Here is a 23,025-nt window from a genome sequence, read left to right on the forward strand (position 1 = left end):
CATCCCACGACGCATTTTAAACTCTGCAAGGCGTGTGAATTACCTGCTTTGCGGTTTTGCAGGTGTGACGACGTTTTTCTTCTGTCTGACCCCAAAGAGAAAAAAGGCTGCCTGAGAAGCCCACATTTCGCCACATTCCCTTTTCTATTTTCTAACCAAAAGTCTTAGAAAAGCCGTAAAATACGCGCCTCCCAGAAGAAGAAGAAGCTGAAGATGCTGCTGGTAGCAACTGTATAGAAAATGTCCAAAGAGTTGGAATGGAGCAGCATGGAGGGATAGAAAATTCACAGCCATTCACAACAATGGACCAAGGGCGTCTCCACCCATGTCACTTTTTGTGATTTAGACGACATGTGACAAAAGCCAATACTTCACTGCACGTTCCTTTAGGTTCCACCATGGGATGGGAAGCTCTCCCCTGGTTTTTGCTCCTCACCGACTCACTGGTCCATCTGACCCCAGATCCACACCGTGAGGAGTGCGCTTTTCCGGTCCGCTCCTGGACTGGTGTGAACAAATCAATCCGTAGATTTGTACTGCACCTAAAAGAGTAAAAAAAAAAAAAGCACTGCAGGTAGTGGCGCTTCTTGCTAAATCAATCAGACAACTTCACAAACCGCCTCTAATGTTTCCCCGATTAACCATATATTTATATTACAATATAATATATAGAGAGGATATTTGTAATAAAACAAATTCTCTGAAAATACCAAAACTAACAAGGAACTGACAGCAACCCTGGTTATATTTATTTATATATATATATACTAAATACTCACTAATAGAGAGACGTTTAATCATAGATAAGCAGTGGAGTGCTGTTAGTTCTAATGATGCTGACTGCGTACCTGTAAACTGTTTTTAAAGACTGAGGTTTTTGAATAACAGCATTTGGGGTTGAGCCCAACTAGAGGATGGATGGGTGAACGTTGCGTAGTGAAGGAGTGAGGCCCTCATCTCTCTTGGTAAATTCAGCACCTCGGTGTCTCGAAGCATCTTTAATCGCAGCTTTTATCCCCCACAGTTCAGTCTGACTCTACAGTAATTGCCCCTTTGCGAGTTAACGTTTCCTAGAAATTAGAGAGATATTATGAAAGAAAGTGGCTGGTGTCAGGGCGTATAAATATTTCATTAAAATACTTATTACTAATTATATTTGAGCACTTTAATAACCTATAATACAGTATTTCTCCGATTATATCATGTAAAGTGATTGTGTTCTGGAATCAAGTGTACAATAAGGCCAATGATCATAGAGCTAATGTTGTCATTTGTTTTTTTTTCTTCAAATACCTCTCGTGGAAGTATAACATGTGTTGTTGTCTTTTATTTAAATGTACTTTTAGATACGGTATGTGAGCAGAGTTTGCCTCATTGCTCCGTGATTTAGGTACGTTGTAGATATATATATATATACGTGTAAACGTGGAATAAAATAAGAATATGTATTCTGGTCTCTAATGTTTATCGGTGATTTGTGAATAAATCTGTAATTTTATTGTACTCTGATGTTCTTTCAACTTTCGTCATTCTCAAGTAGACACATTAAAAATGTTCTTTATAATCAGGATTTTTGTTTATTTCAAATATAATATACAAATGTCATGATAGAAAAAAAAAAGTACCTGAAAATACCTGAAAAAATCTGCATAGATCTTTTTCCGGTGATTGTCCCCGGGAGCTGGAGTTCACTTTTGAGCCTTCCTCGCCCCCCCTTTAGCCCCCGCTTTGCCTCCTTTGTCCCCTTTGTCCTCGTTCTCTCCCGATTTCCTCCCTTTGCCTCCTGCAGCGTCTTGTTTGGTCGGCCCCTTTTCCCCCTTCTTCGGAGGCGCGTCCTTTTCGTCTCCTTTCCCTTGTCTCGCCTCCTTGACCTCCTTCTTGGCCTCCTTGGTCTTCTTCTCTCCTTTGTCGGCGTCCACTTTGCCGGAGACCGTCTTCACCTCTTCTTTCTCTTCTACCTTCGCAGCTGCGAGAAAAATAAGGAATTAAAAAAGGTTTCATGGCAGCATGAGGTATCATCAAAGTCCTCACCAGCTAATTGAAGGAGATCATTTCATCCAGAATAACATAATAATAATAACAATAATTGGCTCGATTGCATGTCATGTTAAAGGCACATCTGCTTCCAACCGTACTAATAAAAATGTCCATTTATTATTTTAATGGGATCGTTTCATGTGCTTTCTCAAGGAAAATTGAAAATTAAATGAATGTATCTATCCATCTATGAAAGTTAGTGATGATGAATATCTTCTTAAAGGGACTCGATTGAGATCGGATACATTTAAAAACATCTGGATTTATAGCACTAATAAACCCCTCTGGACCTAAAGGAGTAGTTTGAAATGGAGAAGTTATTACTTTTTAAATATGAAGCAACCTTTTAAGCTAATTTAGCTCTCTCCAAGCTACGTGTTACATATCATTTTCTCATTAAAGTTGCTGTATCGCCGTGACGATGAGACTTCCGGAGGTTTCAGGCCCAGGTTTTTTGCGTATCCTGGTCAGTAGATGTTCTTACTTTCGGAGAGCAAAGCTGGCTGCCCGCCGCTCTCCCGTCTTTGTGCTAAGCTAAGCTAAGCTAAGCTAACCGGCTGCCGGAGTCGTGTCCGGACGACATACGAGGATTCAATTAAACCTGCTTATTATTCTTCATGACTGACATTATGTTTCCTCCGAAGCAATTATCCCCAAACCCATGATGTTGGCCTGCATATGAAGATATTTGTACAAAAACTGTTAAACCTGCAGCTTCTATTTATTTATTTATTTATTTATATGTATTTCATGCTAAATTAATGAAGTCATTTTTAAATATGTTTTTTATCGATTCTTTGACAGAATTTTTCCACATAAAATATCTCCAGCAGACCAGCTAAAAGCAGATAACTGTTTCAATCATTTCTGACATATACATCAATGAGACACAATGATGCAGAATGTGGGACGGACTCAAAGTGGATCCAAAGGGAGCCTGGTGGTGGTTTTACTCCGGTAGCAAAGCAAACATCTTGCCGCTGCTCTCTGAATGCTGCAGAGACACTTGATACCCAAACCGCAGGCCAGGAAACCAAATGCCAGACGAAGGCGACGCGTCAAACAGCAGCTCGGGGAGGGGAGGGTGAGATGGGAACCCGGCATTATTCCAGCCCTGTGTCCTTCCTGCGCTGCGTGAATTTAAATAAATCAACCAACCGCCACAATGTTAATAAATCCCTGCCTTTTGTTTCATTTCCGCTCATCCGTTCCTTTCATTTATTCTTTCTGTAGCCGTTTAGACGGAGCTTAAGACGCATCTGTGGCCCCCGAAGGTGACGCTGAAGTGATCGGTACCAATTTTGGAGCGCCGGTGCCAGATTCCTGCTGTTTTTGCACGCTGTGCCGACCATTCGACACACTAAAAAGGTCCCGGGCCATCACACGTCCACAAAAGGTCCCGGAGGATTTGAGGACACATGGCGCCATTTCTAAAGGAGCCCCCTGTTACCTTGCAAATCGGAAACGGGTGTTTTCGGCAAGCAGCTAAGTGTCCTAATGGCATCAAGAGTATTGCCAGTTTTGTATTCAAGTAAGTTTTTCCTTTTCAAAGTAACAAAGCGGGACTTGTTGCGCCGATCAAAATTCCTTTTCGCAATTCGGCCAAACCATTGTTGGGCGTGCTGTGAACTCTAAACGACCTCCTCCTGGCTTCCCCCCTCGGAGCCGTCGCAGACGGACTCCGATGGCACATTAGGGAGGATTGATCCCAAGCTCCCTGTCTTTCTCCACTCTGTGTAAATGTCTGTGTGAGTGCTTTTTTGGAGACAGAAGGGATGAAAGGTCGAGACTAAGACAAACTCTTCTTTTCAGCGAGCGATGTTGCAGCGTGAAACTTGCTGCTGAACTGGAAAGCTTTTCCCCCCCATTCTTGCGTTGTTTTCTATCCCCCGGATGCTTTTAACTAGAAGACCTGGTCGGAGAAGCTCTCATCGGAGAGATTCGACCTTACGAGCCGCTGATGCTGCTGCTGTGTGAAAAAAATGGATTCCTGCCTGCACACAAAAAAAAGATACCAGTCGGCTTTTCTTGATTCACATTGGTGATGCTTAACGACCTGCTGAGTTATACTTATACTCTGTGATGTTCCCGGCTGATTTCTTTGAATTCCCCCGCTTTGCATAATCAAGCCCTGATTCATTTGCGACAGTCTGCATTTAGGAATTTCCTTTTACATTCAAAATCTGTTACGGCGTCCGTCGACGCCACATTCCCTCCAGGCGGTAATTTGTTTTGTCAGATATCGTTGAATATTTCATTTGGGTGTCACTTAAGCCTGACGTTAACACCGGGGGGGGGAGGGGTGGGGGGGAAGAGGTTCATTTGCATTTTGGCTTTACATTTATATTGCCCGTTGCACATTAGTCATTCCAGAAGCAGACTTTTACACTATGATTGGTTTTGTTGTTCATGTGAGAGCAGCTAATGAATGAGATAATCACATCGCTGTTTATTCTGTCCGCTGTCATTGCGCACATATTTCGATCAACTCTCTAGACTCCACAGGAGATTAAAGAGATATGGAAGCTCTCCCCCCCCCCCCCCCCCCCCCCAACCCCCCAGGGAAACTCCAAAGAGACCGATGTCAGTCCCCATTTGTCACGTGTCACAGCTGAGACGACAAGAAGTAAACACACACACACACACACACACAGACACGATATATTCCGGAGGGAGACCAGAAAATGGAAGCACAGATGAGATCAATGATCATCTTTAATTACTCTAACGGGGGATGAGTGAGCATGCGGAAACAGAACACCACACAGACGGCGTCTTGCAAGTGACACACATCAGAGACAGAGTTAAGGGTAAAGGGCAAAGGGCGAGCGAGCAGAAGAACATGGAGGAGAGGAGGGGGGGAGGAGGGAAGGAATCAGCCGGTGAGGGGGGCGGGTCGCTCCTCGCCGCCCCGAACCGACGACGGCTGGCCGCTGATGGCACTTTGAGTTTGGACCTGCTCGGAGACTGTCTCCACCGCAGAGGCACCCGGGGCACCTGGAAAAACCAAGACAGCGAGGAAGAGGAGGAGGAGGAGAGACGAAGCAAGACAAGAGAGAAGAGAAGAGGCAGGGGGGGGGGGGGGGGGGGGGGTTTACTTCGACGGAGCAGAAGGGTCGAAACAAGAGGTTCGTGAGGAGAAACGCGGAGACAGTAAAACACTAAAGACACTCAAACGTCCTAGGGAAGCCTTGATGTAAGAGACAGCCGCCGCGTTCCTGACCCCCCCCCCCCCCCCCCCCATGCCCCCCCCCCCCCCCCCCCCCGCTACTCACATCCTGGGATCTCAGTCAGCTCGTTCAGAGGTGGCACCGTCTCCAACGTGTTGGCGTATTTTTTGGCGGCCAGTCTTTGCGCGTGACGCGCCTCGATCTCCTTTTTGGTTCTCGGGATGCGGCATTTGAATATACAACATAGGGTGATAACTGAAGAAGAGGGGAGAAAGGGGGGGTGGGGGGGGGGGGGGGGGTTATAGGAATGGCACACAACATGGCACCTCGCTATATAGGCCTACACAATTAATATGGGTCTAATTGTCCCTTAGACAAATAATACATACAGTGTATCATAAAATGTACTTTTACCTTTTCATTTATCAGTCAATTTCTATACAGACATCAATGATGACGTCAAGTTACTATTACTATCAAGGAAAAACAAATGTATGCATTTATTTGTTATTAGCACACTGGTTATCAAGCATGCTAGCACGTTAGCATGCTGCTGTTTGCAGCTTATCTGCAGGCCACATTTTGCCAGAGTGCAGATGCACAGGTTCATTTAGTGTCAATCCAGAACATTCTGCCGATGCATTTATCAACAAAAAAAACGGAGTGAGAAAATGTGTCAATTTCATTTGTGTGCAATGGTGCTTTTAGGAGAAAAAAAAGATAAGGACTTGTAGCAGAAAAGGTCTCAGATACCCAGAGAATTTCTCCCTTCTCTTTACATTTTACAGTCACAGAAAATCTGCGCCTTTCCTTAATCTTAGTTGTAATTATTGCTAATCACACTGTGCTTGATTGTCACATATAGAACATATAATTGCATGTACTCAACTTTCGGCTGTTTGCAGAACACATTGAGACAAAACGGGGGGCTTTCGTACTCACCGATCGCTAAGATAAACATGGAAAAGATGGCGATGACCTGCCACAGGCGCAGCCCCCAGAAGACCACGGACTCTGAGGTGATGGGGTCCGGCTTCTTCGGGGGATCTGTGGGCAAAAGCTGTGGACAAAAGAGAGGAGACAATGTTGGTGTTTTAAAAACAAAGTTTCATGTCAGGGAGAAACCTCGAGGAGTAAATGTGATCTTTGAGTGACATTTTTTCAGCCTCTTCTCGGTCGTTTTTTTCGACTGAGAACTTATGATTGAACTCTGTTTAATCCGATGTGCACACCAGAGCCATGTTAAGCAACTGTTTCACAAAAGAAACATTTGAAGTCATCCAAAAGGGATTAAGTCTAAAAAATAAATAAAAAAAAGACAAAGATTCAGAAGCAGTTGATGAAAAGGTCACTTCTTCCAGCAAGAAACACCCACATCATTTTTCTTTGTGTGTGTGTGTTTGTGTGCTTTCCCAGCAGCTTTCTTTTTTCTTTTCTGCTTGTGTATTGATTAAATGATAAGATGATCCATTTGGAAACTGTACGCTTTAGTCCTCAAACCGACGAGTGAGGGATCAGAAAACGTCCTGCCTGTATTCATGACAGCGTAATGCGGTGCGATTGAACGATTTTCCAAGAATAGGCCCGAGACTGTGACGCTGCGAACGAAGGTCCTCGGGAGATGGGACGTGCAAGGGAATGCAAGGAAATGAACAAAAGTGCAATATTTAAAAAAAAAACATTTTCAGGTGTATTTTGAGAACAATGGCGAGGACAGAAGATATCACTCCTTGCCAGAGTCCAAAAAGAATCAGTGAGCTTGGGATTCGTTCTCTCCGTTGGGCCACGTGAGCCTCTCAGCAGGGCAAACAGACCTGCTGCTTGTGCCGGGGGGGGGGGGGGTTCAGGCTCGTTGCGTTTGTGCAAGTCCCACAGCGGGATTAGCAGTGATGGGGATATTTAGCACTGCTGCTTCAAGAGCGTTTATATAATGCTAAGTCCTTTCCTCTGGGGCAATTTCCTGGGGGGGGGGGGGGGGATTAGTAGCGACTGTGAGCCTGAAGTTTACTTTTGGTGCAACAAAAACAGCACGAAATCAAACCTGACCTCAAGTTGTTACGTGTTAATCTTCATGTACCAATTTGATGACAAATGTTTGTTTGGTTGGCTTGATATTGAACGGTATGGTTGAATATTCTTTGTTAAATGATTAAATGTTTTTCTGGTACAATGCAATAGAGGATTCATAATAACAAATATAGGAGCATTAGATCCAGGAGCATTTTTCCCCACATGTTTTATAGTAAAGGACCAATTACAATTAGATTACTTCACAAAATGCTAAAATGTACAAAGGATATTTGCAATTGCACACCATGCTTAGTATTTAGATCATATTTCTTCATGGCTGAAACCAAGTTTGTATCTATTTATTTCTTTAATATACAACCACAGCTGCTGATTGATCCTAAAATAATGTCGGTCCCTCGTGTGTTGTCCTACACAGTGACACAGTACACAGTGTGCAGTAAGGAAACAAATAGTGGTGATGTGAACCTCGTCCCTTCAGCACAAAAACAACTTGGCAAACCATGACGTCACGATCCTCCCGTTTGCACCGACACACACACACACACACACACACACACACAACACACACACACACACACACACACACACACACACACACACGTGGCACAGCTATTCGCGCAGGACATGATGTATCAGGTGTCCACATAATGTCCTCCCCCTGCTCTTAAACAAATGAAGAGCCCCTGCACCTGTCACCGAGGAGGGGGGAGGGGAACCGGCGCAGGACATGCCGTTGGGTCGGGCTCTTACCTCGGGATCCGGGACCTGGGAGGACACGGAGGACCAGCACTGAGACAGCAGCACCGCTCCCCAGCCCTGCAGCAGGAGCTGAGGTGGACACACCGGCTGATCCACAGCCATCATCTCCCCCCCGCCCCCTTCCCCACACCCTCCCTCTTCCTCCCCTGCAGCCTCCCCCTCTTCCTCTCTTCTGCTTCTTCTCTCTCTGCCCGCGCTGTTAAAAAGAGAAAAGAAAAGAGGACCACAGGGACCACACTGGGTGCTGTGGTGCTGTCAGCTTCCTCTCATACTCTTCTCTCCTTCTCCCGCAAACACACCGGAGACCCCACCGGCAGACACCACTGCAGGCAGCCCGGGAACCGCCTGAGTACCGCCTGAGTACCGCCTGAGAACCGCCTGAGAACCGCCCCGCTGCGCCCGCAGTCAGGGCGCATTAATTAATCAATAGAGCCGGTGTGGTTTACAGCCGGCTTGTCCTGCCCGGGGACAGGCAGTTAACACTGGGGGAGGGGGGGCAGTACGGTGAGACACGAGGCTGTGAGGCGAATGTTGTGCGAGCGTCATCAGGTCGTGTTGCCTCAGGAGTGTTGGATGGCACCCGGTCGCGTCACTTCGGATGTTGCCCGAGGAGCGTTTCCACCATCAAACACCTGAGGAGGACGCCGAAGGACGAGGACGTTTGTTTTTGTCTCAAACCGCTTTAATTGCCTAATCAGAGAGGGCGATGGGGGCGTGGCCCCCCCCATGAGCGGCAGAAAAAAAATACATATTCTTTTTTTAATTTATTATTTTAAAAATACATTTTACAAATAGTCAATATTTGTGTTTTTGAAACGTGGGTTATGTACCCGGTAATATTAAATGTAAATATTTGCACGTCTCCTCTCCGCTTGTCTCAGCCGGGCTCGGGGGGGGGGGGGGGGGGGGGGTCTAAGAAGCAGTTCAGCCAATCACTGATACAGTAAATGATTGACATTACATTTTCAGCGCCCTAAAATACATCGAGCTTTGGGCTCGCCCCTTCGCCGCCCCGCGCCGCGCTGCGCTCTCGCCAGGGCGAGTCTCGCAAGGCGCCGCTTAACAACACAACAAGAGCGGCGTTCCAAGGAGACCCGACCCGAACTCGGCACGAGAAGAGAGAGAAGCTAGAGGTAAAAAAAAAAAAAAACAGCTGGACCCGAGTCTCCTGCAGAGACTTCTACACCTGGGACGTCTAGCTTGCTTGTTAGCTACGTGCTAACGGCGTGTGTTTGCACGCCGCGCCGCATGACGATGCTTTTCTCACAGATCCGAGGGATTCAAGACGTAAATGATGATCCGATGATCCGGTTCTTGTTACTTTAGAACCTGAGACACAATGCAACTTACACGTTGCGATCAAGGAGCTCCCACTTTCACGCAGTGGCGTACTTGAATATGACTTCCCTGATTCCCCAATTTATATGAAATGTTGCCCCCGACCGAGATGGTTTTTGGTGGTAAAGTCCTCGTAGAGTAGCCGCCTGTGATTGGCTCGTGTCAAAGGTGTTGGATGCAATCTCTACACAAGTACAACCCCCCCCCCCGGATCAACTCCAAATGACACAATGAACAAGAGCCCTGGTTTGTGCATGCGTGCACACACACACACACACACACACACTCAGGTTTTTTCTTTATCTCCTTGAGAATTCTGCGCCTATTTACACTGTGGCTTACAATTTCTTTTGTATTCAACTCGATACGAAGGTGTGTCAGAAAACAAAGATTGGTGATACTACTTATTTATGATCGGTTGAATTCCTCCCTGCATTGATAAGTATTATTAAATTTCCTTTTTCCTTTTTTTATGAAAGAAAGATTGTCCAAGCATGCGTGTGGGAAAATGTACATCAATCTAAATGAAGCAGATCTTGCTATTTCTTGGACAAGAACCGGTTAAGAAGAATATCGTCAGGCATCAAAAAGCAGACGGTGGAATCGTGAGATTACAGTAGAGGTCGTCGCCACGACAACCTGACGCAGGGGGGGGAACTTTTCTCATTTCCTAATTGGGTCCGATAAGACACGGTTGTGTTTCACCTTAATTAGCGCCCGTGTGGACATAATGAGCCGCCATTAAGGATGAATCACCGCATCGCATTGTCTGTGTCAAGACAAAGCCTCACGCGTTGATGTTCACAAAGAGGGCCGCCGGTGGCACTGAGGCGGCTCGGGGGGGCGGGTTCCTTCTGCATCAAATCTGCAGGAGGAAGGATGCTCTCCAGCCAGCCGTCGTGTTTGTGAGCACGACGCAGCTAGAGGCCGTCGCGTCAGTTGCTGCGAAGGGACTTTGTTCTTTGGGGGGGGGACATAAAGTATAAATCCACAGTCACGTGACAACAGTATTTATTTGTTTCCCAACACAATCGTGTGTTTGTTTCATGTAAATGTGCTCAAAGTGTGTCTCTTGTCTTTGACGGAGATGTTGCATTAAAACAAGCATTAAAACTGGCCAGGAGTTTTGTTGTAACCAATGAAACGGATCGCGATTGATTTCCCAGAATGCAACTGTAGGGGCAAGAGTCCCAGTGACGTTACTTTTTGCACTTTTGTCTTTGTCCTCAGCAACAAAAGTACAGTTCAAATTTTCCAGTGCGGTCATTTTGTTCATTTGCAGTGTTCTACACACAAGGTCACGTGGCTTTTAAACCGCTCTGTATTGAAAACTTCGAGCAAAACCAAAGTTTAAAGACCTATTGATGGTTTTAGATGTCTCTCTAAATGCCGTGCACTTTGATCAACATTTCGATTGTGAAGAAAAAAAAACAACAAAAAAAAGGCTTTGCAGCAGTCTCAGCAAAGATAACAGCTCATTACTTTATTTCTACTTACTGTAAATGAGCACATTAGGACACCGCTGTTTATTTTCTTTCCATTACATGTAAATGAGAGGCACCGGGAGATGAATGGACTCATAGAGGCACAAACCGTTTTCTGGCCTGAGTTTAGTTCACAGATCCCTCGCACCACCGACGGCTAACTTTAACCTCTGCGTCCGCGGCTCCTCTGTTTACTTTAGTTTCTGGATGCAGTCAATGGTCTGCAGGAAGCGCTGGTCCCGAACGAGGGAATACCTCGGAGGAGAAGGATGGAGAAAGGAGTCATTCAAACCTGGGAATGACAAATAGGTCGGGCTGTTTACGTATGCTGTGTTTGCATAAGTGTGTGTTTGGTTTGGTGGGTTACGGGGCATTTTGGAATAAATCTACACCTTTCTGCGTAATGCAGCTACATAAAACCATATTAAAATTGTTTGGTGGAGCGTAATTTATTTTAAAGCGATGACACTCTTTAATGACTGAAATCAGCAAGGGCAACATTGGTGTTTCACTGAAATCACACAGACAAACGGGTATTGAACAGGCAGCAGTGAGCTGGTGATGTTGGCCTTCTTCCTAACATGCTGCACAAAAATAAAAATAAAAAACCTCCAATTACACATTAGGGAAAATGTTACACATACCCACAAAAACAGGGGTTTTTTTTATCTCGGATTCTGAAAAACATTACATCCGGTGAATCATTTCCCCTTCGGGAGTAGGGTGCCGTGACAAGTATTTGCTCCACCGACACACGCAAATCTCTACATACATACATACGTATTGTGTCATGTGATAACGCATCCGTCCCTCCAACGACACACACCTCACCCTGCTCACCTTCAGCGCGCGGGGGGGGGGGGGGGTGGGGGGGGGGCTCTTCTCCTTTCCAGGAGCCATTCTAAACAGGCTCCGTTTTGTTCTCCGCGAGCATAAAGGCTTTCTTCATCACTCCCAAACCCTGATATTTTTGTCTTGTGGCACTTTCTCGGTCCGGGGGCCCGGGGACCTGCCAATCTCCCACAGGGTACTGGGAGAAATAGTGCGGTATTTGAAGCAGCACACTAACTCAGCCATGCTTTTAAATTAAGCGTGATGGGGAAGAGGAAAAGGGAGGAAAGGGAGAAAAAAAAAAAATCATTTTGGCTACATTAGAAGAAAAAAAAAAAAAACCTCGGATGTTCGCATGAAGGTAGAGACTCCGGAGAGGATTTAAGGAGCTCAGATGGGATTCTGTACACATACGTGTGACATGCTCTGGGGAGCTACACGCATTCATTTTCAACCACTATTCCCACACTGCTGGTTTCAAGTCAGAAAGTATTAGCGGTAATATTTTTAAAGGAAGGTTATAGTTTTGGGGAACTTAAATTTGGTGTTTACTGTTTGTCTTGGCCGGCCCCACATTTATTTAACCATCTGGAAACCCAAATAAAACGCAAAAAAAAACTCAGGGAAAATGTCAAAGCGACGAATGTAAACAATTTATTACAAACATCTGGTCAAGATCAATTTCATTGATTGAATTGGATGTTTCATTAGCTTGGAGAAAAAATCTCCGTTACAACTGGAAGCATCAAACCTCTTGTCCCCGAGGAGCGCTCGTTTCCCGCCGGCTGCTGTGGGCCCACATGTGACGAGGAGAAGGTGCAGAAGGTGCAGGGAAGAAGCCAGTCCCCCCCCCCCGATGAGTGTCTGGTCGCCGCTGTCACGCAGCCTGTCTCATCACGTCACTGCCGAGCCGTAGGTCATGGTGGTGGAGGGGTGGGAGTGTGGGGGGGGGGGACAGCGTGTCCAAGACAAGGCATCGTTATTTCTGTGTCTCCCGCCATTCGGGGTAAGACGACTCCAGCGTGGTCAGAGCTGGACATGCCGTGTTGACACATGACGGGCCGATTTGTCGCAGAGTCTCTTCAGTTTGTTCTACTCGTTTTTCCGTTGCTCGGCAATCCCCCCCCCCCCCCCCCCCGAGGGACACTGCTCACGGCAGCGAGACGGAGACGGGTGAAATTGAGTCGGGGAAATTGCGAGAGGAGGAAAAGAGAAGAATTGGGGGGTGGGGGGGGGGCTGGCGGGCATTGTCACATCGCGCGGCCACTGACCTTGGCGTGACAGTCCTCCCCACTCGCACAGCCCTTACTTTGGATCAGACGTGGTCTTCTCCAGCTGCTGCCCCGCGGCGTCCCTCCTGGGGGGCCTGTTCTGCCTCCGAAGACCTAAAAGCCAAGCTCCGACAGTCAGGATCCAGTGGAAAAATAACACTGAGTGTGCAGTTGGACTAATGAGACAATCAGGTGGACAAGAAAAGTTCCCTTGCTTCCTTACTCAAAGTAACCCACAATATCTAACTTTTGCTATTACTACTAAAACTTCATAAAGTGTTCCATTGTGTGGGGAGTAAAGTGAGGGAAAAGTGAGGGAAAGCAATAACAAACGTGCGTGACCTTGAGGTGAGTTTTTCAGATCGGACCACATATGAATGTAATAGTTTAGTAGTGCGGCCTTGCAGCACCTCATTTGAATTTTGATTGCTGTGAGACACAAAGATGTCACAGTAACCAGATGAAAATAATCCCCCCCCCCCCCCCCCCCCCCCCAGGTTCAGCGCTCCTCATCATTAAAACAAACCCTCACACTCAGCAGCACTCAGCCAACCAACGGGTTTTGTTTTGATGTTTTGTGCCGATCAATATAAATTGCCTTAAAGTAGTGGCTTCAATATACCACTGACATTTCAAAAAAAAAAATATTACTGTCTGTTTGTCTACTACCTTTCTCCACGCATAGGTTTTTATACTTTAATAGTTTATTAGTATAATTTGCATGATCGTCTGACGTTGAAATGGACAAACACAGAAGCTTGGTGCAGACTTACTTGATTTCTAGACCGCTTCCCACAGCCGGCAGCACCAGTTTATGACCAAATTTAGAGACCGGACTGAAAGAAGTCGACAGACAGTGAGCCGTGAGGCGTCAACCAAATTCAATGACCTGTTTGCAGAAGGTCCTGAAATAGAACATTCATAAACCTTGCTAGAACTTGCTGTAACAGTTAGCAGAGGAGATCAGTTGAAGATATAAATATAATATTTGTCAGTGACTTATTCATACAGTGTGTCCATTATTCCACACACCATGAGGAGGTTATTCTGTTGTTAATGTCTCCCTCTTCAGGGGTGAATTCTGAACTGCAGATTCCCGTCTTGAGGCTGGCTGGTCTCCCCGTGCCCTCTGTCTGGAACAGCGGCATAAACACTCAACTTGGCCTTTAAATCTCTTTTCAATGAATCCCGCTGTTGTGAAGTCAAAGTACAAGAAGATCACCTCTGCTATGGTTTCTGTCATTTTGCCTGGTTTCTTCCCCTTGAAAGAGAGCTGCTGGATCTCCTCCTCCAGCTCTTTGATCCTGGCGTCTCTTTTGGCGACTGAGAGGGGAATCTTCTGGATGGGCGCCGGGGCCACACTGCTGCGCCGCTGCCTCGGGCTCCGCCGGGTCTCCTCGCTCCTCGCCTGCTGCTCTCGGCCGAGTCGGCTCAGCACCTCCTGCATCTGAGTCTGCCGCTTCTGCGAGAGGTCGAAGCAGAAGGTCATTGATAAGAGAAATGTAGTCAAATGTGGTGCGAAATCCCTGATAATTTCGTTTTTAGTTAGTCTGAACTGACTGGTGTTGTTCAATATGTCCTGCAAAATGGGTTTCAATCCCGTTATGCTTGTCTGTGGCTGACAAAATTCCATTAGCTTTAATGAATAAAAATGGCAATAAAAGCTTTCAGAAAAAAATTGATAATTGATAACGTTGTCACGCGTGCTCTGGAGATCTTTATGTATTTGAGAACACACAATTAATGTTACAATACAACAGGTTTTTTTTCTAATTACTTACCAGCAGAGCATCCACAAGCTCATTATCATGTTTGCCCTTCTCCATAAGGGTGCAGTTCTGGAGCTTCAGAGACTTCACCTCGGTGGACAGGGATTTGATCCGGGCTTTGGACGCGTCCAGCTTTCTCCTCACATCGTCGTGGTCTTTCAGGAGGGCCTCATAGTCCACTGAGATCCTCTGTTCAGTTGTGGAGAACAAAGCAGGGGCCTCGTCAGCCAAAACGATTCTGTCAAAGTAACTCGCAAACATTTGTGTGCGCACCTCAAAGGCCTCCCTCTTCTCCTTCTCGATGGTGCGGATGTAGCCGAGGTTCTTGTCTCGTTGAGGGGCTCTCGGAGGGAATCCTGAGCCCAGAAACTCTTCTTCTTCACTCGAGATGCTTGGCTGCCATTGCTGAGTGGACAGGTTCAGGTTCAGCTGCCTCTCCAGATCTCGCACCTGTTGCACAGCACCCGGCTTTGTTGGTGACTTCAGTCCTGGATGAGCTCGTTTTGGGGAATCACTTCACGACTTCCTTCACGACGTTTAGCTCACCCTCGTCTGAAGGGCCAATATCTGCTGGGAGCGACCTCTGAAACTCCCGGGGCAGTTGAGTAATTGCTGAAAGCTCACCCCATCTCCGACCTCGCTGATCAAAACCTGCGACGACATGTAGCGATCCGTGCTTTGGAAACACGGATATCTGTGATGGTTCTTGAGGCAGAAAAAGAAAAGAAAAAAAAGATTCTACCTTCTGAGCTACTTTCAGCTCCTGTTTGACAGATTGAACCTGGTTGCGATACTCAGTCGCTTTCAGCTGGGCGGCAGCTAATTTGTCCCGCAGTGACTTTACCGCCGGATCGTCCTGCTTTCAGGAGCAGATGGAAGGAGTTGGCATCATTAAAAGCAAGTGAGACAACAAAGCAGAATTTTTGCCCGCGTGTGAGTTTTCGGATCAGACCACCTCAAAGCCTTCAGACGGCCTCTTATCCGGAGACTTGGGACCAACCTCCCGCCCCTCTGGAGAGTGCCCCAGAGCCACCTGCAGCTACAGAAGGACGTGTGTAAAAAAGAATTGATATCCACCCATTAATCCAGTTGAATCACACCGTTATAACGCAAGGCTTTGTTACCTCTTTCTCGAGCTCTTTGACTCTGTTGATGTTTTCCTTGGATTTAATCTTTTCTCGCTCAGTTTCAGCCGTTAGCTCTCTATTCTTCTTGGACAGCTCAACAATCTTGGCGGCTGCGATGTCGCCTGCAAAGCCCGACGTGCCTAAACGATGATGAGAGGATGAGTCACGAGGAAGCTTTGGTGTATCTCTAAGGTTACTGCGGTGCAAAGATGTGGTATTATACCTGCTAAAATCAGACGTTCTTCTTCTCTTTTCTTTTTCTGGTGTTTTATTTCAAAATCCTTCTCGCTCAGAAGTTTGAAGAGCCGACCATTTTCGTCCTTAAGCTCCCTGAGCTGGTCCAGCAAGTTCTGATTTTGATTCTTACTCTGTAGCAGTCTGTAAGGAGGTGATACAAATAAACACCAAATAGATGAAAGTGATTCATTTCTTGTATTGCATTAGTTAAAAACATGATTATTAACATCATATATCTATAAAAGAGACGTTGCTTGTATTTTTTGTTTTATTTACAAAGCAAAAAAAAAAATTCCAGCTAGCCAAGGGATAAAATAATATATTTTAGACTCACCTGTGTTCGAGATGATCCGCCTGAATACCTTGAGTAGAGAGATCCAAATCCTCCTCGTGCCGATCTGTTTCCTTCTTTTTCCTCTCCAGCTTTCTTTTCTCCTGCTGTTTTTCTAACGCTTGGAACTGAAGCCGCAAGTCATTCAGGTCTTCATCGTCCTGCTCCATCATCTGTGATTCATAGCATGAGGAATACAAGTTGACTTATAAAAGGGGAAATAGACAGAGGATGTCAAAATTGCAAATACATATTGTGCAGGAATTTTGTTATAGTAAGACAATGGAAGCCCAAGTCTGTCCTACAAAGGGTTACTATCAATGACCTAAATATAATAATCAAATCATGACTCAAGTCACGATGCAACAGAAGCACTACTGCCGTTATGCTAACGATGGCTAATGAAAAGCTAACGTGAGGAGAAACAAGTGAGATCAATTTTACGTTTATTATAATTTCCCCGACTTGGAGCAGGCACAAAGTACTTTACGTTCAGGTTGTATGAAGAGAAATCAGCTCACCGTCATTTAGTCCGAGTAAACAATCTAGAGACTGCTTTTTGCGCTGAAGACACCGTGGCAGCTTCCCCGCTGGTTGCGGCGCTGACCGTATCCATGGCAACGGCTCTCCGGACACTTCGATCAAGATATCGCGAGATCAAGACGCCATCCGTTCTCAGGGTTGTAATGTCAGTCGAATGACTTTAAGCTACTCGAATTGATTGAAGAATCCGGCCTTGCTAAAGTAAAGTTACCAAATTACTCATTAAATTTGGATGTGAGACAATAATCACAGGTCAACAGTTAGTTTGTAAGTTTTTTTTTTTTTTTTTACTCAAAGTGTCAGCTTTGCTAAAGAGTCTTCTTAGCAGAATTGTATTCATCATATGGGGGGGAAAGAAACTAGTCACGTTTTTATTATTGAGCACCGTACTTCATGGAAACCAGAGGGCGATAAAGCCGCTTTCATGAAACTGCCAAAAGTAAACAAACTGGATCTCAAAGATGAATGGAAAATAGAAAAGGACTTCAACGTTGATTCAGCAAATCGGGAAATATTGCTTTAAACATCCTCGTTAGGTCCTCAGTTCAAAACAGGAAAATGAAATACTATTTTTCATTTGATAGTGAATCCCATGGGAGCCTTTCCAGCACATCGTTCATCCCATGAATAGCTTAGTCATGCTTCCACACCCGCGCCTCAGGTGTTATTGTTACTAAATTGGCATGTAGTGTCAATGCTCTCCGGTTACATTCTGTGCAGATAGAAAAACACTGTAATCTGATTAACAGCAGTTGTGCCCAACAGCACTCACAGAAAGTCACGATGACACAGCATTTTGGAGCATCTTGCTAACCTTCGGTTGATTTGATGCATTTTGGGTTAAAGCTGTAGCGTAGTTTACTGTATTGTACTGATGTGTGTTTTCTAACATGAATAACAGTTAACTACTCTTACACTGCTACACTGCATTATATTTAGCTATAGGTGCGCATACAAAACTGCCATTGATGCTACTACATTGAGGTTTGAAAACATGCGCAACAGAATTTTAGACTCAAGACACTTCTTTATTTTTGCAAGGAAAAAACAAAACAATACAAAGAATCTTTTAAATGAACCTGTTCTGTATTTGTACACAACTCTACTTTGTGAATAGCTTAACATGGAATCTTTAGTCGTACCACAAGGAAAGCTATATAATATGTTAAAGGTTAGTGCACCATCTATTGATGTACCTGGACCCCTGTGTATCACAACATAATAATAGAAATGAAAAAGAAGACTCGGATAAAAGGCAGTTGAATAAAATAATACCTTTGTTTTATCACTTGAATTCCTTTTCCGATTGTCCAATGAATTGTGTTCATGTTGTTGTTTGAATTATTTTGGAATAGGTTTTGCCTGGACTACATTTTGTCAAAGTCTTCCATAGCCTTCCCCCAATGACCTTGGATGCCCTTTAAAAACAAGTGGAAAAGATGCTGTCCTGTTCCATTTGGCAAAAATACTTATATTACTAGAAAAATATATTGATGGGGTGACACAATAAAGTAAATACAAAAAAAGGTCAGCTGCCAATGGTGTTTATTTTCCGATCTAGACATAGCCTGTCGAAATTTTGTAGTTTTCACAAGGACATCAACAAATCGGTCCGCCGTCTTTCCAGATCTTTCCTCACAGAGATCAAAGCCGCCAGGTTAACAACATTAAACAGTCAGAGGGTAACCGGTGCTAAAGATAGACGAGATCAATACACCTCCTACTCAATACAGACCCTCTGGTACACAACCTGGAGGATAAGTGTAATCAATAAGTTATTCCTAAGGACATTAGCGTTGAGCAGCTGAGGGAGAGGTGTGCATACACAAATTATGAAGCATCTATAAAAAAAAATGCACATTTTACACCCCTCAACATGAGGTAATATTAAGAGGCATAAAAATGTCAGTTTCGGAGTGTTCACTTCTCTGTCAGTGCTTTCCGTTCTTCTCTGGGCTTCACATAATATTCTTTGTACATCGAATACAGGACCCCTAAAAACAAAGAAACAAGGGATAAGTTACACAAGAACCTTATATTAATATAACATAACCAGCTGTTACTACTATACTTTTTAATTACACAGTAGTTATATTTTTGAAGCATCCCACTAAAAAAAGAAAAAAATATATCTTTGCGCAACTGAAGGGATGCAACTAAGATGTAATAAGAAAAATGCTAAATCAAGCCACATACCAACAGTTATGGCTCCAACCACGAAGCCTTGAGCAGCGACACGCATGTGGATCAGGTGAACTGACATTTTTGTGTCTCCCCGATTTTTCATTTTCATCAGTCTGTACCCAACGATGGCAAAGAATCCGGCCATTCCTGCAGGGAGCAACGAGTCAGATCACGTGGCATCGACGACTCACCAAAACAAACAAAGACCGAGTGTAAAATTTATTTTTTGGGTTGCATGACGTAACCATCAGGGTCTATGTACTCACCCAATGGGACGAATGGATTCTCCTTTGCTTTTCGCATAAACTTGGAATCATTATCCTCTTCGGACATCTTGACTAAAGGGGAAAAAAAATAGAAAGATACGTTGATTATTATTGTTGGCAAAAGACAGCGTGCTTGCAAAATCCGGTTTATGTTCACGCCTACTTTATTGGATCCATAATTAAATACTGGCTCTAAATTTGAATGACGGTTTTGGATGAGCTTTGTTTTAGCGTGCGAAATACAATTCTATTTAAAATTCCGGTACATGCTTTTTGGCTATTTTTTAAAGTAACTTAACGTTATATGCCAAACGAAGTGCTCAGAGGTGACACATGAAGGACAGTGGTGAGGCACTTCCGTCGAAAGGCTAAAACGACTCTACGTAACGTCGCATCGTAGACACATACACCAAGTTATAGGCCTGTGCGTTCGTATCATGATCATGTGATAAGGCTAAATAACAGAAACCCACAAAATATAATTGACGTTACGTCAGAAGTGAGCGAGGACAACATTGTAATATGTGATAAAAACCCTTCATTAAACAGTCGGCTGAAACGAGTCTTACTTGTTTGAGGAGTGAGTCGCTAATTAAACCGTCGAAAGATAAATGGTCCGGAAAGGTTTATGGGGAGTCTTTGGAGCCTCTTGGTCGCATCTAAGTTGACAGGAAGTGGAGGACCGGCTTCGTTATGAAACGGAGCGATGACGTCAGCAGCAGTTCTCGCGATGGTTTCAAATTCACGCATGCATGGTGAAAATGGTAAAAACGGAAACATCCGGACTTGTGATAGTTTTCAAATAGTAAACGTTCTCCTCAGTTGACACTCTCAAGAAGTGTTCTGTGTAAGCCTTTGTGATAATACATTTGGCGCAGCATCACATCACATAACGATCGCTCGGGCAGAATATATGGCCCCCCGATTTGGTTTCGCTGTAACCTTAAGGCAATTGATGGATGGTTGTAATAAATCCGATGTGTCGTGAACGCAACACCAGTTCTACGCCCTCACACAATCAAGGGCAGTGAACCGGATTCGTAATTCTCTCCCGTCCCAAAAGGTGTGTAGTAACGCAACGGAGATTAGTTGATCACACCGATCATGATCATCATGTTTTAAGTTTAAATATCACATTTAATGTATCTTCAGGTGCTACTCACAAACAAATGTCTCTTCAATGGCCAGTGTTAAAGAGCCTATTTTTATAAAACGCACGTGTATCCACCCCCTGCCCTTTACTGGCATTTAAACGAACTTGCAAGCAGGCAGAGGTGCATCCTCTTGTTTAACGCGTTGATCTCTGAATCAGCTCATAATAGTGATCGAGACGTTCGTGGCTGCACGTCCGAGCAACGTGCTGCAACCTGTTCACTGTACAGTAACAATGAAGACGATCACGTGATCTTCCTACGTACGACACAACTTCCACTTAATGGCCTCCGGTGTTCCGAGGGACCAATGTTCTATTACTGTAAAAAAATCATAGAAATTGAAATATAATAAAATATAGTAAAAGATGCACGTTTCTACAGTGAAGTCAATACCCATATTCACTTATACCATGGACTGTCTGTTTGTATCTTTACAAAAAACTAAACGGTCTACTTGGAGCATCTTCCTCACGTGTGTAATGTGATGACACAGCTTGTATTTCTCAAATCTAACAACTTCAAATTGTATCCGGAAATAACTTGTATTAACCACCAAAGTGGTACACTTTTCCAAACATTAATATTTTCTTTCCCTTGTAATTACAAGGGAATATAAAACACATACATAAAACATAAAAAGGTGCTATTATACCTAACCCCGAGGCAACGGGATCAACTGAAATGTGGCTATTTCAAATTTGCAACGTTTAAGCAGCAGAATAAATCTTTTGCATTTTAACTAACCATGCATTTCAAAAGCGTCTGCTTTGTGTTCCCTCTTGTGGATAGAAATCAAAAACAGCTTTAATGGCCTAATGAGCCTGTGGCATTTCCTTGATTCAATTATGCACTATCAGGCACCACTGATCTCGTCTCAGGCCCCCTCTGATCTTGTCCCTGGCCCTCGTGGGAAGGAGGGAGGTCTGCAAATCACCGTCACTTATCTACCAAACAACCTTGAAGAATGTAGTTGAATTAGCACATTAGGTATTTATGTTTCTGTCTTGTTGTGTCGTAGCTCACACTGTATTCTCTGCCGATCCAACATGTGTTTTATATTTCTTTACTGAAGAAATGATTTTAAATGTGATCAACTAATCCACTTCACTTTGCCTTGTCCACAGTACAAACAAATTAAACTGAAATTCAGAGAGCTGCTCCAAACGAAACTGCCGAAAACCACGCAGTCATGTTGTCAAGGAGGAAAACGTCTCCACCCAGTGGTGATTGAGCTTATTTGCAACGAGGTGAGGGGGCCAGACAGCACCTGCAATGTGAGTGGTTTTCACTCGATATAAGTGAATGATTCATTTGAATCTGCTTTTCTATCTTTACATCCAAATAAGTTGCCCTACTTCAATAGAAACCAGTGTTACAGCATATGCCTCCTGTGATGATGAATGAAAAGGTTTCCGCTCATTCTGAGCAACCTTCAACTGACATTAATAAAAAAGTTATCAGGTTTTAGATATGTTGAAAAAGTTAGTTAGGGTTTCAAAGAGGCACAACTTTTTATGCATTGCTGGATCAGATCATTCTACTCAAGAATTTCATTATTGGAATTGAAAAATAAAACGAATCATCTCTGACTGAATGTCCTGTTGCTGCAGCTTTTTGTAATGTTTAGATTCCACCAGGTGGCGCTACCTGTCCACTGTGAACACATAACAAGCTTTGGAGACCTTGCAACGTGGACATCATGTTTAACACAGCTTGTTATTGTGTTAACAAGTTATTATTCATCTTCTTTTTATACAAAAAAAGGGGTTGATTGGATACTGAAACAGAAACACTTTATGTCCACAAAATAAATCTTTGCTACCTTTGGTCACTTTGATTTAAAAATCACCCACATTTTTAATCTGGCAATGAAGAGCCACTAGAAAGCAAAGGGCAAATATTATCAGTATTATAGATTTATTATATATTGTGTAAGCCTTGTATTAAAGGTTAAAGGACGTTTCCTTTCCATTTAAATGACCACCTAATCACACGTTTTATGAAGCCAGGACCAAAGGATCTCTTGAGGTGGCCTTGAAATACAGGATCTCCTCTCCGCTGCCTTTAGGAACGCTGGAGCTCAGAGTCCTCAGCAGGGAAGTGGATCACGTCACAAACCTGTCCAACAAAGAATTAAGTTTATCACAAGCTGCTGTTAGTGTGCAAAGCGCCGTTAGTATAGTTCAAGGCCAGAGGACACTTCTAATCTGCTGATACCCGATGAACTGCCATGAACCCTGAGGTCGTCTGGCTCTACTTTCTGTTACCGGGGTCCACATTAAACACCGAGATGCTGTGTTCAGTTTTTCTGCTCCACGTAAAGTATGTGGGAGAAAAAAAAAAATCCTTTAAACCCGGAATAAAGATGTTTCCGTTTGGGGGCTGCCTTTAACTGACAATGTCAGCATTAAGGAATTTTGGTACAAAAAAAAAAGATCCCGTTGTCTTTTTTTTTTTAATGAGCCCAACTGTGCAATCTACACAGCTATCAAG

General features: G+C 44.2%; 3 protein-coding genes across 4 annotated transcripts; all 3 read right to left on the bottom strand.

Moving 5' to 3' along the window:
* Nucleotides 1-1,580: 1,580 nt before the first annotated feature.
* Nucleotides 1,581-8,481, bottom strand: tmie (transmembrane inner ear). Its single transcript, XM_037457709.2, has 4 exons — nt 7,989-8,481; nt 6,150-6,267; nt 5,313-5,462; nt 1,581-1,966 (listed from the first exon to the last, which is right to left on the bottom strand). The coding sequence occupies exons 1-4, from the start codon at nt 8,100-8,102 to the stop codon at nt 1,689-1,691; spliced, it is 660 nt and encodes a 219-aa protein (XP_037313606.2). The 5' UTR covers nt 8,103-8,481; the 3' UTR covers nt 1,581-1,688.
* Nucleotides 8,482-12,780: 4,299 nt separating this feature from the next.
* ccdc13 (coiled-coil domain containing 13) lies at nt 12,781-17,006 on the bottom strand. Of its 2 annotated transcripts, none has more exons than XM_062557950.1 (13): nt 16,907-17,006; nt 16,389-16,558; nt 16,041-16,195; nt 15,815-15,957; nt 15,646-15,729; nt 15,433-15,546; nt 15,237-15,341; nt 14,964-15,140; nt 14,703-14,879; nt 14,144-14,383; nt 13,954-14,054; nt 13,695-13,757; nt 12,781-13,035 (listed from the first exon to the last, which is right to left on the bottom strand). In XM_062557950.1, exons 1-13 carry the CDS (start codon nt 16,910-16,912, stop codon nt 12,966-12,968), a joined length of 1,605 nt encoding a protein of 534 aa, XP_062413934.1. In that variant the 5' UTR covers nt 16,913-17,006; the 3' UTR covers nt 12,781-12,965. The 2 variants fall into 2 exon arrangements, with proteins under 2 accessions (XP_062413934.1, XP_037313395.2); XM_037457498.2 differs by having other exon boundaries at nt 15,433-15,549.
* Nucleotides 17,007-18,456: 1,450 nt separating this feature from the next.
* higd1a (HIG1 hypoxia inducible domain family, member 1A) lies at nt 18,457-20,097 on the bottom strand. Its single transcript, XM_037457731.2, has 4 exons — nt 19,948-20,097; nt 19,379-19,450; nt 19,125-19,259; nt 18,457-18,922 (listed from the first exon to the last, which is right to left on the bottom strand). The coding sequence occupies exons 2-4, from the start codon at nt 19,443-19,445 to the stop codon at nt 18,849-18,851; spliced, it is 276 nt and encodes a 91-aa protein (XP_037313628.1). The 5' UTR covers nt 19,446-19,450; nt 19,948-20,097; the 3' UTR covers nt 18,457-18,848.
* Between the last annotated feature and the right edge of the window lie 2,928 nt (nt 20,098-23,025).

Source organism: Pungitius pungitius, chromosome 15 (genome assembly GCF_949316345.1).
Source record: "Pungitius pungitius chromosome 15, fPunPun2.1, whole genome shotgun sequence".
NCBI classification, from domain to species: Eukaryota; Metazoa; Chordata; class Actinopteri; order Perciformes; family Gasterosteidae; genus Pungitius; species Pungitius pungitius.

What these genes read in the sequence shown, in the direction of transcription:
- tmie (XM_037457709.2), bottom strand. Translation starts at nt 8,102, where the DNA reads ATGATGGCTGTGGATCAGCCGGTGTGTCCACCTCAGCTCCTGCTGCAG. An exon ending in CCCAGGTCCCGGATCCCGAG is followed by an intron (nt 6,268 to 7,988) that starts GTAAGAGCCCGA and finishes TTTTGTCCACAG; the next exon opens with CTTTTGCCCACAGATCCCCC. An exon ending in CATGTTTATCTTAGCGATCG is followed by an intron (nt 5,463 to 6,149) that starts GTGAGTACGAAA and finishes CCTCTTCTTCAG; the next exon opens with TTATCACCCTATGTTGTATA.
- ccdc13 (XM_037457498.2), bottom strand. An exon ending in TATTGGCCCTTCAGACGAGG is followed by an intron (nt 15,141 to 15,236) that starts GTGAGCTAAACG and finishes GCTGTGCAACAG; the next exon opens with GTGCGAGATCTGGAGAGGCA. An exon ending in AGAAGAGGGAGGCCTTTGAG is followed by an intron (nt 14,880 to 14,963) that starts GTGCGCACACAA and finishes ACAACTGAACAG; the next exon opens with AGGATCTCAGTGGACTATGA.
- higd1a (XM_037457731.2), bottom strand. Translation starts at nt 19,445, where the DNA reads ATGTCCGAAGAGGATAATGATTCCAAGTTTATGCGAAAAGCAAAGGAG. An exon ending in GAATCCATTCGTCCCATTGG is followed by an intron (nt 19,260 to 19,378) that starts GTGAGTACATAG and finishes TGCTCCCTGCAG; the next exon opens with GAATGGCCGGATTCTTTGCC. An exon ending in GGTTGGAGCCATAACTGTTG is followed by an intron (nt 18,923 to 19,124) that starts GTATGTGGCTTG and finishes CTTTGTTTTTAG; the next exon opens with GGGTCCTGTATTCGATGTAC.